General features: G+C 45.7%; 1 protein-coding gene and 1 long non-coding RNA gene across 2 annotated transcripts; one reads left to right on the top strand and one right to left on the bottom strand.

The window, feature by feature from the left end:
* Nucleotides 1-8321: 8321 nt before the first annotated feature.
* GADD45G (growth arrest and DNA damage inducible gamma) lies at nucleotides 8322-10524 on the bottom strand. The gene is made up of 4 exons (XM_035100250.3): nucleotides 10260-10524; nucleotides 9915-10046; nucleotides 9513-9726; nucleotides 8322-9107 (listed from the first exon to the last, which is right to left on the bottom strand). The coding sequence occupies exons 1-4, from the start codon at nucleotides 10310-10312 to the stop codon at nucleotides 8997-8999; spliced, it is 510 nt and encodes a 169-aa protein (XP_034956141.1). The 5' UTR covers nucleotides 10313-10524; the 3' UTR covers nucleotides 8322-8996.
* LOC148684366 (uncharacterized) lies at nucleotides 9641-13393 on the top strand. The gene is made up of 2 exons (XR_015945978.1): nucleotides 9641-9779; nucleotides 13185-13393. It is a non-coding gene; the product is annotated as an uncharacterized LOC148684366 (long non-coding RNA).
* Nucleotides 13394-14745: the final 1352 nt, after the last annotated feature.

Here is a 14745-nt window from a genome sequence, read left to right as displayed (position 1 = left end):
TTTTATTGGAGTTTTTGCCTGCTGTGCACACCCGATCTCCTTTGTGGGACAGTGGGAGTGCATTGCACACACATGAAAGCAGTTTTTCAAAGAGACATTATTCTCCTGTGAGTGTGTCATTCTTTTACAATCCAAAAGCATGCAAGGTATGTGGGTGGATAAAGACAAAGCACAGGCCTGTAGGAGGAGCTTGTGATTCCTCACCACAGCATACTTTTGCTGTTTACCGGGTTGAACAACCACCAATAAACCTGCTATGGAAACTCAACAATGAAAGACGAACCACATGATACAGTAGCCTCACTTGAATCATTTGTGGCATTTGACAGCAGGTGAATTATTATTATTATTATTATTATTATTATTATTATTATTATTAATTATTTATACCCCGCCCAAGGTGTTTTCTAAATGTCAGGTAGTTGTTTATCTCCTTGACCTCCGATGGGAGGGCGTTCCACAGGGCAGGCGCCACTACCGAAAAGGCCCTCTGCCTGGTTCCCTGTAGCTTTGCTTCTTGCAGTGAGGGAACCGCCAGAAGGCCCTCAGCGCTGGACCTCAGCGTCCCGGCTGAACGATGGGGGTGGAGACGCTCCTTCAGGTACACAGGACCGAGGCCGTTTAGGGCTTTAAAGGTCAGCACCAACACTTTGAACTGTGCTCGGAAACATACTGGAAGCCAGTGTAGGTGAATGTTCAAATCCTTGTATAGTCCCATTTTTAATAATAATAATAATAATAATAATAATAATAATAATAATAATAATAGCCATTTTAACTCTGCTCATAGGAAACCAGCATGTTAGCATCCTCGACACGCTAGTTCAGTATATTCTGGGAGTAATCAGAAAATAGATCCTTCATGTCCCTGCAGATTAATATGATAATGGAATCAAAGAATTGTAGAGTTGGAACAGATGACCCTGAGGATCATCTAGTCCAACCCCCTGCAATGCGGGAATATGCAGCTGTCCCATATGACGATCGAACCTGCAACCTTGGCGTTGCCAGCACCATGCTCTAACCAGGTGAGCTATCTGATATTGTCCAGCAACAGAAGCCTTCTGTTTGGGCTTTCCGAACCAATGGTATCTTCAGTGCCAAGTGAATCAGTTCACCAATACTGGATAAGCGCAAAGTTGAAACGGCATGTTCCCAGGGAGAAAGTGAATATGTCACTTTGGTCGAGACTCGGAGCTTTATTTAGCTATGAGGCGCACTGGGTAGCCTTTGATCTACCTTCCTGGATTGTACTGAAGATCAATGAAATGAGCCCCTTTGCAGATTGGTGTGTGTTAGGGGTTATCAACCCATTAATGCTTCTGTCCATAAATTATTTCCATGTATTTATTTATATTATATAACACAATTATTTATATCTCATCTTTCTATCAACAGGCGCCCGAGGCCTTGATCTTGAAAATATGAAAAGTGAAATGAATCACTGGCACATTTGATTACACCTCAAAAGAATAAAGTGAATTTCTTGCACAAGTCTCCTTTAGACTGGTCCTTGTGGGGTTTTGTCACAGCTACTTTAACATATTCACTGGATTTAGGACCCCATTTGTACCCAGGCTGTTGATCTTTGTATGAATGCATCCATGCAGAGTACAATGCAGAGATACTATCCAGACCCATCTCATTCCTGATTATATAGGTCATCAGACAGGCTCCAAGTAATATTATATATTCTGAACCTGAGACAGTATGTAATCTGACTGCACTTCTGCCGCTGATATTTGATGACCAGGGGATTTGAGAGCTGGGAAGCCATGAACTTAGTGAACCTAGCCTGGTTTCTTTCATCTGCCTGACCATAGCCCTCTAGCATACAACCAAGTGGAACAAAGCATTATAAAAAGGGACTTTGCCTGAACATGCACACCTTAGGATCAAACATGGAACTTTTGCACATGTGCTTATGTATATGTATATGTATACACACACACACACACACACACACACACACATATATATATATATATATATATATATATATATATATACATGCCAAATGGGACGTGGGTAGCGTTGTGGTCTAAACCACTGAGCCTCTCGGGCTTCCCAATCAGAAGGTCGGCAGTTCGAATCCCTGCGACAGAATGCGCTCCCGTTGCTCTGTCCCAGCTCCTGCCAACCTAGCAGTTCGAAAGCATGCAAGTGCAAGTAGATAAATAGGTACCACTGCGGCGGGAAGGTAAACGGCATTTCTGTGCACTCTGGTTTCCGTCACGGTGTCCCGTTGCGCCAGAAGCGGTTTAGTCCTGCTGGCCACATGACCCGGAAAGCTGTCTGTGGACAAACGCTGGCTCCCTCGGCCTGAAGCAAAATGAGCACCGCAACCCCATAATCCCCTTTGACTGGACTTAACCGTCTAAGGGTCTTTTATCTTTACCTACATGCCAAATGAGAGCAGGAGGCTTGCAACTGTGTGCACCTATGCCCTATTTTATGCCATTTTGTCTACCCCTTTGGGGGACATATGGATGTGCACCTGGCCAAGATCATGTTTGTGGCAACTACCTGCAGAGGTACACCTTGAGTCTCTAACCCACCATTATAGTCCAGCCGCCCACAAGGTCTGAGGGACAGTGAACCGGCGTCCTGCTGAAAAAGTTTGCTGACCCCTGGACTATGGCATCTAACGCCAGCAAAATCAGGACTCCTGCTATGCAGAAAGTTGCCCTTATCTAGAATAGGATATGCATATGAGTAAACAAGATTACTTGATTATATCAGATGCTGGAATGGGAACAGCACACCCAAACCGAATGCCCATTCGCATATGCATTCAAATGCAGACCAGGGTGGATTTGCAGTCTGTGTACATTCCAAGGTGCCTTTGCATACACATTCAGGCGCTGCCCTTTTGTTTGCACACAATTACCGGTAGAGCTGCACTGGAGTTGGAATGCCTGCAAATTCCTAGGCACAGAAGAAGTCTATTCCCTGCAATGGACTCCGTGGAAACCAAGCACAGTTCAGAACATGGTAGAACTTCCAGCATCCTATCACAGGGAAGCATTGGCCATCATTCAAGTGGTTAAGAAATCCATATTGTTAGGGATAATTCAGATGGAAATTCCCAGGTGTCAAAAAAGGTTACTTATGTATACCACTAATGCAGCCCATGTTTTGTTAGCCCAAATATGGAAAACGAGCAAAGTTCCAACTAAAGAAGAATGTCAACTTCAACTGATGGAATATGCGCAGCTTGCGAACTTAGCATATAGAAAAAGAGAACAAGAAGAACATATGTTTAGAGAAGATTGGAAAATGTTTATTGAATATATGGGGGGAATTGTGTACAGTACATTGAAAATGTTGGCAGCATTAAGATAAATTCAACAGTGTGAATAAGTTTTGATGAATGTAGTAATGGAGTACTGAATGGTTTAGTCCAGGCACCCCCAAACTTCGGCCCTCCAGATGTTTTGGACTACAATTCCCATCATCCCTGACCGCTGGTCCTCTTAGCTAGGGATCATGGAAGTTGTAGGCCAAAACATCTGGAGGGCCGCAGTTTGGGGATGCCTGGTTTAGTCTATGTAAAATATGCAGGAATTTATGTTATGCAAAATGAACCATGGAAAGAGAGGAAGGAAAGTCATTGATACTTTAAGGTTGTGTGTGTGTGTGTGTGTGTGTGTGTGTGTGTGTGTGTGTGTGTGAAATGCAAGCAGCTTTTACACATATCTGCTCAGTAGTGTTGTATGGCTGAAAACGGGTCCCAAAAATCTCAATGCAGTTTGGGGCCCCATGTCTTTTAACGGGGGTTGGGTGCCAAATCCACCCCCTCCCCATTTAAAATTAGTCTCCTTTAGAACAACTTTGCAATAGCATGGTGAAGGCACCATGACCTGACATTTGGGGTGCATCCTTCACCTTGTTAATGTTCTGTCATATGCAGAAAGAAATGGCTCATCTCATCCTAGTTGGAAGGGAGGACATAGTAAACACAGGTGGAACCTGGGTGTGGCGTTTCAGTTCCAAGAGATACCAGTGCATCTGAAGGACCAGTTGCCATGACCCCAAAAGGGTGCCTACATTAGCTTTGCTATACCATCACCATTCCGAACTTGTTATTGGAATTGTGCCTCCCTCCTAGAATATTTGCCATATATGTACTGTACAACTGAAGACCATATGAGCCGAGCCTCTAGCATGCATAGGCTAACTAAAAATTAAATCCTTCTCCTCTGGATCTGCTTAAGCTACAGGAATGCAGTTAGTCTTGCACCCCTGTCCTGTGAAACTCAAGCTACATTGTCATCATTATTTGGGCAGGGGGGGTGGGTTTGTCATGTGACGTAGTTATGGTGTAGTTATGTATTAAGTATTAACTGGATTTTGCCTTTCCCAGTTGGATAGCAAACCATATTACCTCAACTACTGAATGCTAATATGAAAAGGTCATCTGCAAGCATTAGAGTGGATTTCTGCAAGAGTCACAAATACATTCAAAGGTAGGCTATAGTACAGGCTTCCTCAACCTCAGCCCTCCAGATGTTTTTGGCCTACAACTCCCATGATCCCTAGCTAACAGGACAAGTGGTCAGGGATGATGGGAACTGTAGTCTCAAAACATCTGGAGGGCCGAGGTTGAGGAAGCCTGCTATAGTATGTGAGTGTGAAAGCCAGCATGGCATAGACATTCAATTGGCATAACAACAACAACAACAACAACAACAACAACAACAACAACAACAACAACAACAACAACAACAAATTTATTACTTACCCCACTCATCTGGCCAGGCCTCTCCAGCCACTCTGGGTGGCTCTCAACAGAATATTAAAAACACAATAAAACAACAAACGTTAAAAACTTCCCTCAACAGGGCTGCCTTCACATGTCTTCTAAAAGTCAGGTAGTTCTTTATTTCCTTGACATCCGATGGAAAGGCATTCCATGGGGCAGGCACCACCACCAAGAAGGCCCTCTGCCTGGTTCCCTGTAACCTCACTTCTTGCAGTGAGGGAACTGCCAGAAGGCCCTCAGCACAGGACCTCAGTGTCTGGGCTGAACGATGTGGGTGGAGATGCTCCTTCAGGTATACTGGGCCGAGGCTGTTTAGGGCTTTAAAGGTTACAAAAACAATAGCCACCATTCCCAAATCAAGAGGATACCCCAACACAGATCATCTGCAGAGAGTGTCACTTTTACAACTGACACATGCAGTTTGGGGCATTTTTTTCTAGAGAGGATCCAGGTTAAGAGATCTGATGAGCTTCAGAGACAATACTACAGAAGGCACCTTCATACCATTATCTGGAATTCTGAACAAGCAAGTGTGCCGTAGGATTAGGGTGTGAGTAAAATTTGGAGTGAACTGCCTGAAAAAAATAAAACAAAACATTGACCTGATCTTGCTTCATTCTCTGACCTATTTTACAGGGCATCTTGCAACGTGGTTGAAACAATGTCACTTCGGGGCAAATAGCGCCTGGAATGTTGTTTTGCTTTCCTGCTTAGAAGAATGAAGTGTAACTTTTCTCTTGACAACTATAACTTGTGTACACAACAATTTGGACAAACTGGGCACGTTAGTTCTCTGATTATAATACAATATGTGTGCTTTGTTTTAAGGACTTGCGTCCATCTTATCGGCTCAACCGTTTATTAAGTTATTCGAGGTCATAGCTTATAGCTCATGCTTTGCAGAAAAGTTATTCTAGGATAGCACCGGAATACGGCCTTGTTTTCGTATGGTCCTTGGCTGAAGAACTGATCAGGTGGAATGTGCAAGGTTCCTGAGATAGAGAGCTCTGTGCATTCCTTGAAAATGCAAAGAGACAGAATACTCTCCATTTCTTTAGATTAAATGCACCTAATGCATGGCCTAAACCAGGCATCCCCAAACTGCGGCCCGCCAGATGTTTTGGCCTACAACTCCCATGATCCCTAGCTAAGAGGACCAGTGGTCAGGGATTATGGGAATTGTAGTCCAAAACATCCAGAGGGCCGAAGTTTGGGGATGCCTGGCCTAAACTAATGAATCCAGTGCAATCTTAAGCATGTTTATTCCAAAATGAACCATAAGCCCAGGAAATACCTGGTACTAGCAGAAAAGGCTTCCACATGATTTCAAGCCTCAACCTCTTTCATTTTCGAACATAGCCACTGACACAAAGCTCAGACCCTCCAAGGGTCCCTATTTTTCAGGAACATCCCAGATTTAGAGAAGCTGTCCTGGTTTCTGATTTGATCCTGAAATGTCCCACTTTTCCTTAGGGCGTCCCTATTTTCATTGAAAAAATGTTGGAGGGTATGGAGTTATCCGACCCCCGACCATCTGAAAGCAATCCTGTATAGGGCAGTTTTTTAAATGTTTAATGTTTTATTATGTTTTTATATACTGTATGCTGGAAGCTGCCCAGAGTGGCTGGGGCAACCCAGTAAGATGTGTGGGGTATAAATAGTAAAATTATCATTATGGAATGAGACGTCCCTATTTTCATCGGAGAAATGTTGGAGGGTATGAAAGCTCTGCACAGAAAACTTGATTCAGTAATAGTTGATTACGACGTAGCTTGAGCACTTGTGTCAATAATCAGCAGAGATTTCATTACAGCAAAGTTATTTCACTGATGTATATTAACTCCTGTTGCCATCACACATCGTTTGTAGGGCATAGCTGCAGTAGCAAGTGCAGCAGAATGTGTTTACACAACCAACTTTTGCCTCTAAGTTGTTGTGTGTATGAGGAGGCCGTAGCCAACTCTTGCTATGTCAAAAGCAACACTGAAAGAGGTTTTTTGCCTGGTCAGTGCCTCCTGCCTCTGCCATGCCTTATACAGTTAAAGCAAATACCAAGAGCCACTATGGAATGTCATTCGCATGACCACGCTTGGAAACAGAATGTTTCAAATTCCATTGGCTGGGTAGCAAATTATCCTTGTTCCAAAATGCAAGCAGCCTTTCAGCTCTGAGCACTAAACAAAGGCATGAGCAGCAAGTGATATCATAATGTCTCAGATGTCTGTATCACAGTGTTCTTGTGCTGGATTGGGTGTGGAACTGAAAAGGCAACTTGTGCCATCCATTCCCTTACAGGCACCTAATGCCACATATGCCTTTGACAATATTCTTAACGCTGCCACTTGGCTGTTCTTTTGCTTCTGCAGCAGGACTTAAAAACAAAAATGAATTATTGCAGACAAATGTGGCTATCCGATTCAAAACCAAGGGCAAATGCAAACCGACTACTTTTTTGCCAGAAATCCAAGTGACCACACAGATTACTTTTAGCAACATTTTTCCCCCTTCCTTTTGAGAGGGGGGGGGAACCCACTGTTTTATTCATTGAAATAGTGTGTGCAGACAATTGGGAAACTGAAATGACAGCTTCTTTTGTTCCAGCATATGGCAGACAGACAAGAAGCCGACAGCTTGAGGCAGATGCAAGCTATTGGCACTCCATCTGCATATTTCCAATGCAATTGTGTCTGGGGTTTGAGGCTGAAAAGTCTGGATCTTAAAAAGAAAAAGAAAAAAAAAGAAACCTAGACTTGTACAGGGTAGAAAGTGGCTGAACAAAATGTAACAGTGGCTTGTGAAATACATAGTTTCTCCCAAAACTTCTAATCATAGCAACTGAATGTTAGAGGCAAGTAGCTTTAATACCAATGCAAAGCATCTGAAACTCTGCAACTATTTTTGTGGTTTTTATTATTTCAGCTTTTAAATGATCAGCTGCCTAGGAACATGTGCTGTGTCTTTTTAAGTGCACGACAAAAGACCATTGCCCAGAACAGAGCTTATTAAGCATGCAGCTCTTCAGTCTTGCAAGCTGTTGCGATAAACAGCTGTTGCCATGGGCCGGGTGAAAGGTCAAGTCATTTCAAATAGAAGCCATATACCCTTTTGTCCAGCCTTATCAGATATTTTCAGCTGATAAGAGATCTGTGGGGGCCACTCACATTGTAGTTTCGACCAGTACATTTTTATTATTACCTGCTCAAGCTAAACCATATGCATCTTTTTAATGACAAACTTGCGTAAACTGCAGAAAGGCAGACCATGGAAGTGTGATGATTTCTATGGTTTACACATCAACCGTTAAGTGCCTTTGCCAGCACATGTTGTAGATAAAGCCACACGCAACTGTAAAACCCAGGCAACTGTGCTTAAGTCCACTTCAAGTGCACATAACTGTGTGGGACCCAAAGCATTGCCTCCCTGCAATACCTTTAAGATGTCTTAAACAGTCCTCTCCGCATTCTGTTTACAGCCCATTTATATGTTTTACCCCATTGACTGTTGTTTTGGATTCTTCCCTCTCCAGCTGGCAAGCAAGACCACCACCACACAAAAGTCAGTTATCAAAAAAAATTTATTATAAACGTGTTAAGAATTTCAATAGCAGCATGAATTTCAGTTTAAAAGAATTATTGCAAGATTGGTTATCAATGCAGAATATAGTCCAAAAGACCTCCTCTGGTAGCTCAATCTGCATCAACATCTTTGCAGAAATGCAATAGTACCAATGTCTTTTAAGCTTCCAGTCTCTTGGGGAAGGGGTTGGATGCCCCCCGCCAGCAGTTTCGTGTTACAATACTGTGTCCATTCCTGCCCTTTCATCTATGTCCAGTTTTCAACTTTCACTCTGGCTTTCTAACATGGACATTCCACCTGACCCGGAAACCTGCCACAGTTTTTCCGCCCTCTCTTTTCTTCTGCTCCTAAAATAAAAGCTGCAGTACTTCTCCAGCTCCACGGATATGCCAGCTTCTCCAGCGCTGCAGCATAGCGGAGAGAGACTTCACTGTTGGTACAATCCACTCGCCTTCTTCCTTTGCTTCTCTTTTTTCTCTCTCTCCACAAGAATCCACCACGTGCCGTCTCTGAGCAACTTAATCCAAGCAGTTGACCAGGCTAATCTCCAGAATCAGCCACTCGCTGGGTCGCCCAGATGTGCAGCTCCAAGGTGATAATGCAACAAAAAGGTTTCAACCTCTCCTGTGCACCAGCTTCGTCAACACCATCGACATCACTCGGGCAAGGTGATGTTTGGCACCCAGTCGTTGACATTTCGACTCTCTTCGCAAAACAAGTTCAGCTTGTCTAAGGCTGGGTCTTTCCAGGCATCCTCATTGGGATTCTGCAATAAAGAGGACAAAGATACATGAGTGAAAATCACAGTCCAAGACACAATACAGCAGGAAACTAAATCTGTTCACTGCTATGGAGAATAAGGCAGGCTATATGTCCAAAATTGCCACAACACGGCTGCTAATTCCTGAGGTAGCAATGAAACGCACTTTATGAGACGTGGTTCCTTGGGAATGGGCCAACAGCAGAAGCACTTAAATCATGCCAGTGGCAGTTATTTGCTGGGCTAAAGTTGCTCTGGCACTATTTTGCTATCCAATGTGCTGCCTCGAAAAGATTCACAGGAGAAAATCCTGCCCAATGCCCAAGCGTTAAAGAAAGACATGGCATGCTATGGCATTGCACAGAATAAAAGTGGGACTTGCCCCTTAGTTACACGGCTCTGAAAACTCACCGTGATGAGGATGCAGTGGAGGTCTCTGGGCTCCCCGGCCTCCTCGCTGGCGCCCACAATCGCGGCCAGCTTCTGGATGTCGTTCACGCGCACAATGTCAATGTCGTTCTCGCAGCAAAAGGCTTGGATGAGGGTGAAGTGGATCTGCAGGGCGATGTCGCCTTCGTCCTCCTCGTCCGCGGCCAGCACGCAGAAAGCGACCGTGTCGGGATCACTGCAGAGAGAAGGAAGGATGAGAGCTTGCGGTTAGACACTTTAAAAGCGGAGGTTGGTGCAAATAAATAAACAAACAAAGAGCTGTGCACTTTCTGCACACTCTTCTTCCCGGCCTTCCCTCCCTTTTCCTGGAGTTGCGCAAGGCATGCAAAACAACAGGCGCGGTTCAAATGCCCAGATACTTACACATTCATCAGTTTTGCGGATTCGTAGACGCCCGCGGTGAGGCAGCCGCGGCGCTGCGACGAAACCAGCAGCTCCTGCAAAGCTTTGCCGGCCTTCTGCATCCGGTTGCCGGCGGCGGCGCTGCTAGAGCTACTGCAAACGACAAGAAGAGGGCAAGTGCCGTCAGTCGCGGGGAAACCTTTCCCGGCTTGCATTCCCAGCCCTCCATCCATCCGGCGGTACCCAACTCGCGCGCCTGCCTCCCTCTCTCCGCGCAAGACCCTTCCACCGTAAGCCGCCTCGACCCTCAAGCACCCACCCCACCTTCCCCATCCCGGGCTGAGCCTCTGCCCGGCGGATAGTTACCTGTCGCTAGTTTCCGGCATCGTCTCCTGACCGTGAATTTCCTCCAAAGTCATAATGGTCCGAGACAGGCAAGAAGCGATAAGCCCCAAACAAGAAATGTTTCAACAACAACAAAATTCAGGCACCCAAAATTATCCACACAAAGGAAAAGGTTCTGGTCGGCGGCTGAAAGATCTCTCCGGGAAAAAAGCGATCGGAAAATATAGACAGCTATGCACCGAAGCTCCCCGATCTCTGTTCACTCTTTAAGTCCCCAGCGAAGTGTGAGCTGCCAGGAGCGCCGCTCGCCCTATTTATATGCTGCCGAGCTTCTGTGCCGGCAGCTGCTGGAATCTCGGCGGCGCTGATTGGCCAGGCTAGGGGTGTATTGTTATGCTAAGCAGGCGCTGGGGAGAAGCCGGCTCGTGCCAGGAGGCCACGTGGGAGAGGGGGGGGAGAGAAAGAGAGAGACCGTAGCTGTGGGGTGGAGGGGGACGGGGCGAGGGGCGTGAGGGGGATTACAATGCCTCAAATCTGCCACTGCTGCTTTTGTTGTGATGTTACTAGGCAGACTGCATGCTTGATCTTTTAGAGGGGGTGGGGACATGCTTGATCTTTTAGAGGGGGTGGGGAAATCAAAGGGGGGGTGTTGCTTCAGATGTGCATCTTTTTTGGGGGGGTGTATGTATGTATGTATGTATGTATGTATGTATGTATGTAGCTTTTTGCAAACTGTTGAAACGAGTAAAATAAAAAAATTCCTTCAGTAGCACCTTAAAGACCAACTAAGTTTTTATTTTGGTATGAGCTTTCGTGTGCATGCACACTTCTTCAGATACAGTGAAATGGAAGTTTCCAGGCACTTATGTAGAGAAGGGGTGGGGAGGGGTGGGGATGGGGAGGGGGGATCACTCAGAAGGGTGGTGGAAATGGGTGATTGACTGACTGATAGCTGTTGATGACCGCAAACGACTGCAAATGGTTTTGCATGAAAAAGCAAGGGTTGAGATGGCTGAAGATCGCTTATCATGTATAATGAGATAAGAACCCGATATCTCTGTTCAAACCAGGTCCCTCCATGGTTTTGAGCTTGGTGATAAGTTGCAATTCAGCAACTTCTCTTTCCAGTCTATTTCTGAAATTCTTTTGTAGTAAGACAGCTACTTTGAGATCTTGTATAGAATGTCCTGGGAGATTGAAGTGTTCTCCTACTGGTTTTTCTGTCTTCTGGTTCCTGATGTCAGATTTATGTCCATTTATCCTTTGGCGTAGGGTTTGGCCTGTTTGTCCAATATAGAGAGCTGAAGGGCACTGTTGGCATTTGATGGCATACACAATGTTAGAGGATGAGCAATTAAATAGTCCTGAGATAGTATGTTGGATGTTGTTGGGGCCAGTAATGGTGTTGTCTGGGTGTATGTGGCAGGATACGAGGAGAGCTTAAGCAACGCAGCAACTCCACTTGTGCAAAAAAGGGGGCCTAAGCAAAATCATTTTACTGAAAATGCATCCCCAATGTGGTTTCTAGGAATTGCTCCCCCGAGTTTCTACTTTTGCAGCTCACGACTGCCATGCTATCTGCTTTAGCCTTATTATTTTCTTTTCTTTTCTGCAGAGCGCCCCCCCCCCAAAGCGTGCCTATCTGCCAGCAAACAAGGCACAAAGCAGGGGTCCTGAAAAGTTCACCCAGGCGAGGGGGGGGGACCCGTCCTGCGCCTGCCTCATCAGCTGCTGCGCGGAGCAGATTGTGGATGGCACACGCTGCTCGTTTGCATTTCTATGGAGAAGCGCACAATAGGCGAGGTCTGGCGTGTGGCAGTTTGGAGCGCACACAATCGCCGCTTTCTCCCCATTGCTGCACTGTCCACCTGCCACTGGGGCGCGGATTTGCTTTTGGCCCAAGGCGGCGGCGAAGAGCGGGGCGGGTGGGGGGTGGGACACACAATGGCCTGGCTCTCTTGTGTCGCCCAATCTGTTCTTGCTGATGAATGTCTCCACTGGCGCACGCTTCCAATGTGCAATTGAATTTGGAGGCTATCGAAGCACGCGATCGTCTCCTTTTCTCCAAAGGGGCCCCCATTCTCCCTTTGTTTTAACCCTTCCGCGACGCTGCTTCGCTACATTGCGGGACACGGCCCCGGCGGCCTAGGCATGTGGCCAGCTTGGCCAGGCCAATCCGGAGTCATCAAGTTTCTGCTTGTTCCTGCCTGGGATGTGCAAATGACCAGGAGCGCCCAGCTCTTTCTGACTTGCGCCACTTTCCCTCCTTGGGCACGCAGACTGTGCATTGCATTGCTCGGAATCCCGCTTTCCAGTTAACCGCGCGTATCACGATCTGTTATTTATTTTCTTCTGCTTTAAAATTCGAGCATCCTAGAATCCTCGTGGTGTTTCTCCCCCTCCCCCACCCCTGGATGCGTAATTCTGGACGAGGAGCGCTACCTACTGGATGCTGACGAGCATATTTACGGGTATAAACTTCCGTGCGGGAAGATCCAAGATTTCTAAGTGGGGAGCGGTGGGCCCTTGCAGAACATGCTTGCAAGCCAAAGAAAGGGCATGTGTTGCGCGCTAATCCCTTTGCAAATTCTCTCCGCTCGCTCTCTGGAAGCCTGAAGCCGGCTTGTCCTGGCATACAGAGGCAGCTGCTTCTTGCATATTTTACTCTTTGAAAGGAGCGCAATGGTACTTGCGTGTGCGCCACCTTGTGGCTTCTTGGTACTTTCAGCAGACAAGTGTCCCTATTTTCCAAGGACGTCCCTGATTTGGAAAAAGCCCCTGTTTCTGATGTGATCCCGGAATGTCCCGCTCTTCCTTATGACATCCCTATTTACATTGGAGAAATGTTGGAGGGTATGGAGTTATCCACCCCCCCCCAGCTGTCTGAAGGCAATCCTGTATAGGGAAGTTCTTTTTAAAAAAATGTTTTATTATGTTTTTATATAGGTGGTGGCGCCTGCCCTGTGGAACGCCCTCCCAACAGATGTCAAAAAGGAAAACAACTACCAGACTTTTAGAAGACATCTGAAGGCAGCCCTGTTCAGGGAGGCTTTTAATGTTTAATAGATTATTGTGTTTTATTCTTCTGTTGGAAGCCGCCCAGAGTGGCTGGGGAGACCCGGCCAGATGGGCGGGGAATAAATAATATATTATTATTATTATTATTATTATTATTATTATTATTATTATTATTATGGAAGCTGCCCAGAGTTCGATGTGTGGGGTATAAATAGTAAAATTATCATTAGGGAATGAGACATCCCCATTTTCATCGGATAAATGTTGGAGAGTATGTTCCAGTTTTCTTGTGAGCCAGCTGCTTCCACATGCATACAAGCTTTCCACCTTCTTTTGCAATGTCCACACAAGACGTTGGCATCAAAATGCCGCCCTCTATTCCCCACTTTCTGCAGAAAATCTCATGCATAAAAAGCCCTGCGGCCAAGAACACACTTTCAATACCTGGATGCCTTGTTTACATTATTTAACCCTACGGCACCAAAAAGCAAACAGACCCAGGAGCACTTTACTACACACGATTGAACCACATGTTGAAATGGAAGTTAGCTAACCCAGTCACATCGGAGCTTCATGCTGGAAGATTTGATCATCCACCTGAATCATGTGGGATGCACAACAGCTGAGATAAATCTGAAAATGACGTAGGCATGGAACTCTGAAAATCTTCCATCCCTTAACTCTTAGCAGAATAGAAAGCTCACAGCACTGTGCATTTTCAAGGAGCTTGTAGGCTGCAGGCAAACATCCATATGCAAGGCTTCGTCATGAACAGGTTCATATCAGTCGACTTTGGAACTTTCCCTCAGAATTTAAAAAAAACAAAACACATTTCTCCCATTTTCATGCAGGAGTAAGATAAGGACGTGTATATCTTCCTTAAACTGACTCAGTTGCGGAGGGAAGGTCTTGTTCGATCTTAGAGCTTGGTGACCCCCATGTGATTCAAACAGATTGAAGCAACTCTTTCAGGGTTTATTGTAGAAAAGTGTTGATATGGAATTGGGCACTTCTGACATCTTTGGCACATCTAGCCAAGAACTAGCTTGCATTTCTGCATTGCACAAATTCATTTTCATCTTGCCCTCAGACACTTTGGAGAAGGGTGTTAAGTAAAAATATTGGAATGATCTCAGCAGTCTGCGTGTTTGTGCCTAAGCAGCCAACGCGTACGCCAAGCAGGAAGCCTGGATAGCTCAGCTGGTTAGAGCGTGGTGCTGATAATGCCAAGGTTGCAGGTTCAATCCCTGTATTGGGGGGGGGGGCAGCTGTATATTCCTGCACTGCAGGGGGTCAGACTAGATCAGGGGTAGGCAACCTAAGGCCCGGGGGCTGGATGCAGCCCAATCACCTTCTCAATCCGGCCCGTAGACGGATTGGGAATCAGCGTGTTTTTACATGAGTAGAATGTGTCCTTTTATTTAAAATACATCTCTGGGTTATTTGTGGGGCATAGGAATTCGTTCACCCCCCCTCCCCAAATATAGTC

Source organism: Zootoca vivipara, chromosome 10 (assembly GCF_965207765.1).
Source record: "Zootoca vivipara chromosome 10, rZooViv2.hap1.1, whole genome shotgun sequence".
Taxonomy (NCBI): Eukaryota; Metazoa; Chordata; class Lepidosauria; order Squamata; family Lacertidae; genus Zootoca; species Zootoca vivipara.
Note: the sequence above shows the minus strand (reverse complement) of the source record. Positions and strands in the feature narration are given on the sequence as shown.

Excerpts from the sequence above, each read along its gene's own strand:
- GADD45G (XM_035100250.3), bottom strand. The coding sequence starts at position 10,312 with ATGACTTTGGAGGAAATTCACGGTCAGGAGACGATGCCGGAAACTAGC. Across the intron at positions 9,727-9,914 it reads TCCGCAAAACTGATGAATGT|TGATCCCGACACGGTCGCTT; the intron begins GTAAGTATCTGG and ends TTCTCTCTGCAG. Across the intron at positions 9,108-9,512 it reads TCCACTGCATCCTCATCACG|AATCCCAATGAGGATGCCTG; the intron begins GTGAGTTTTCAG and ends TCTTTATTGCAG.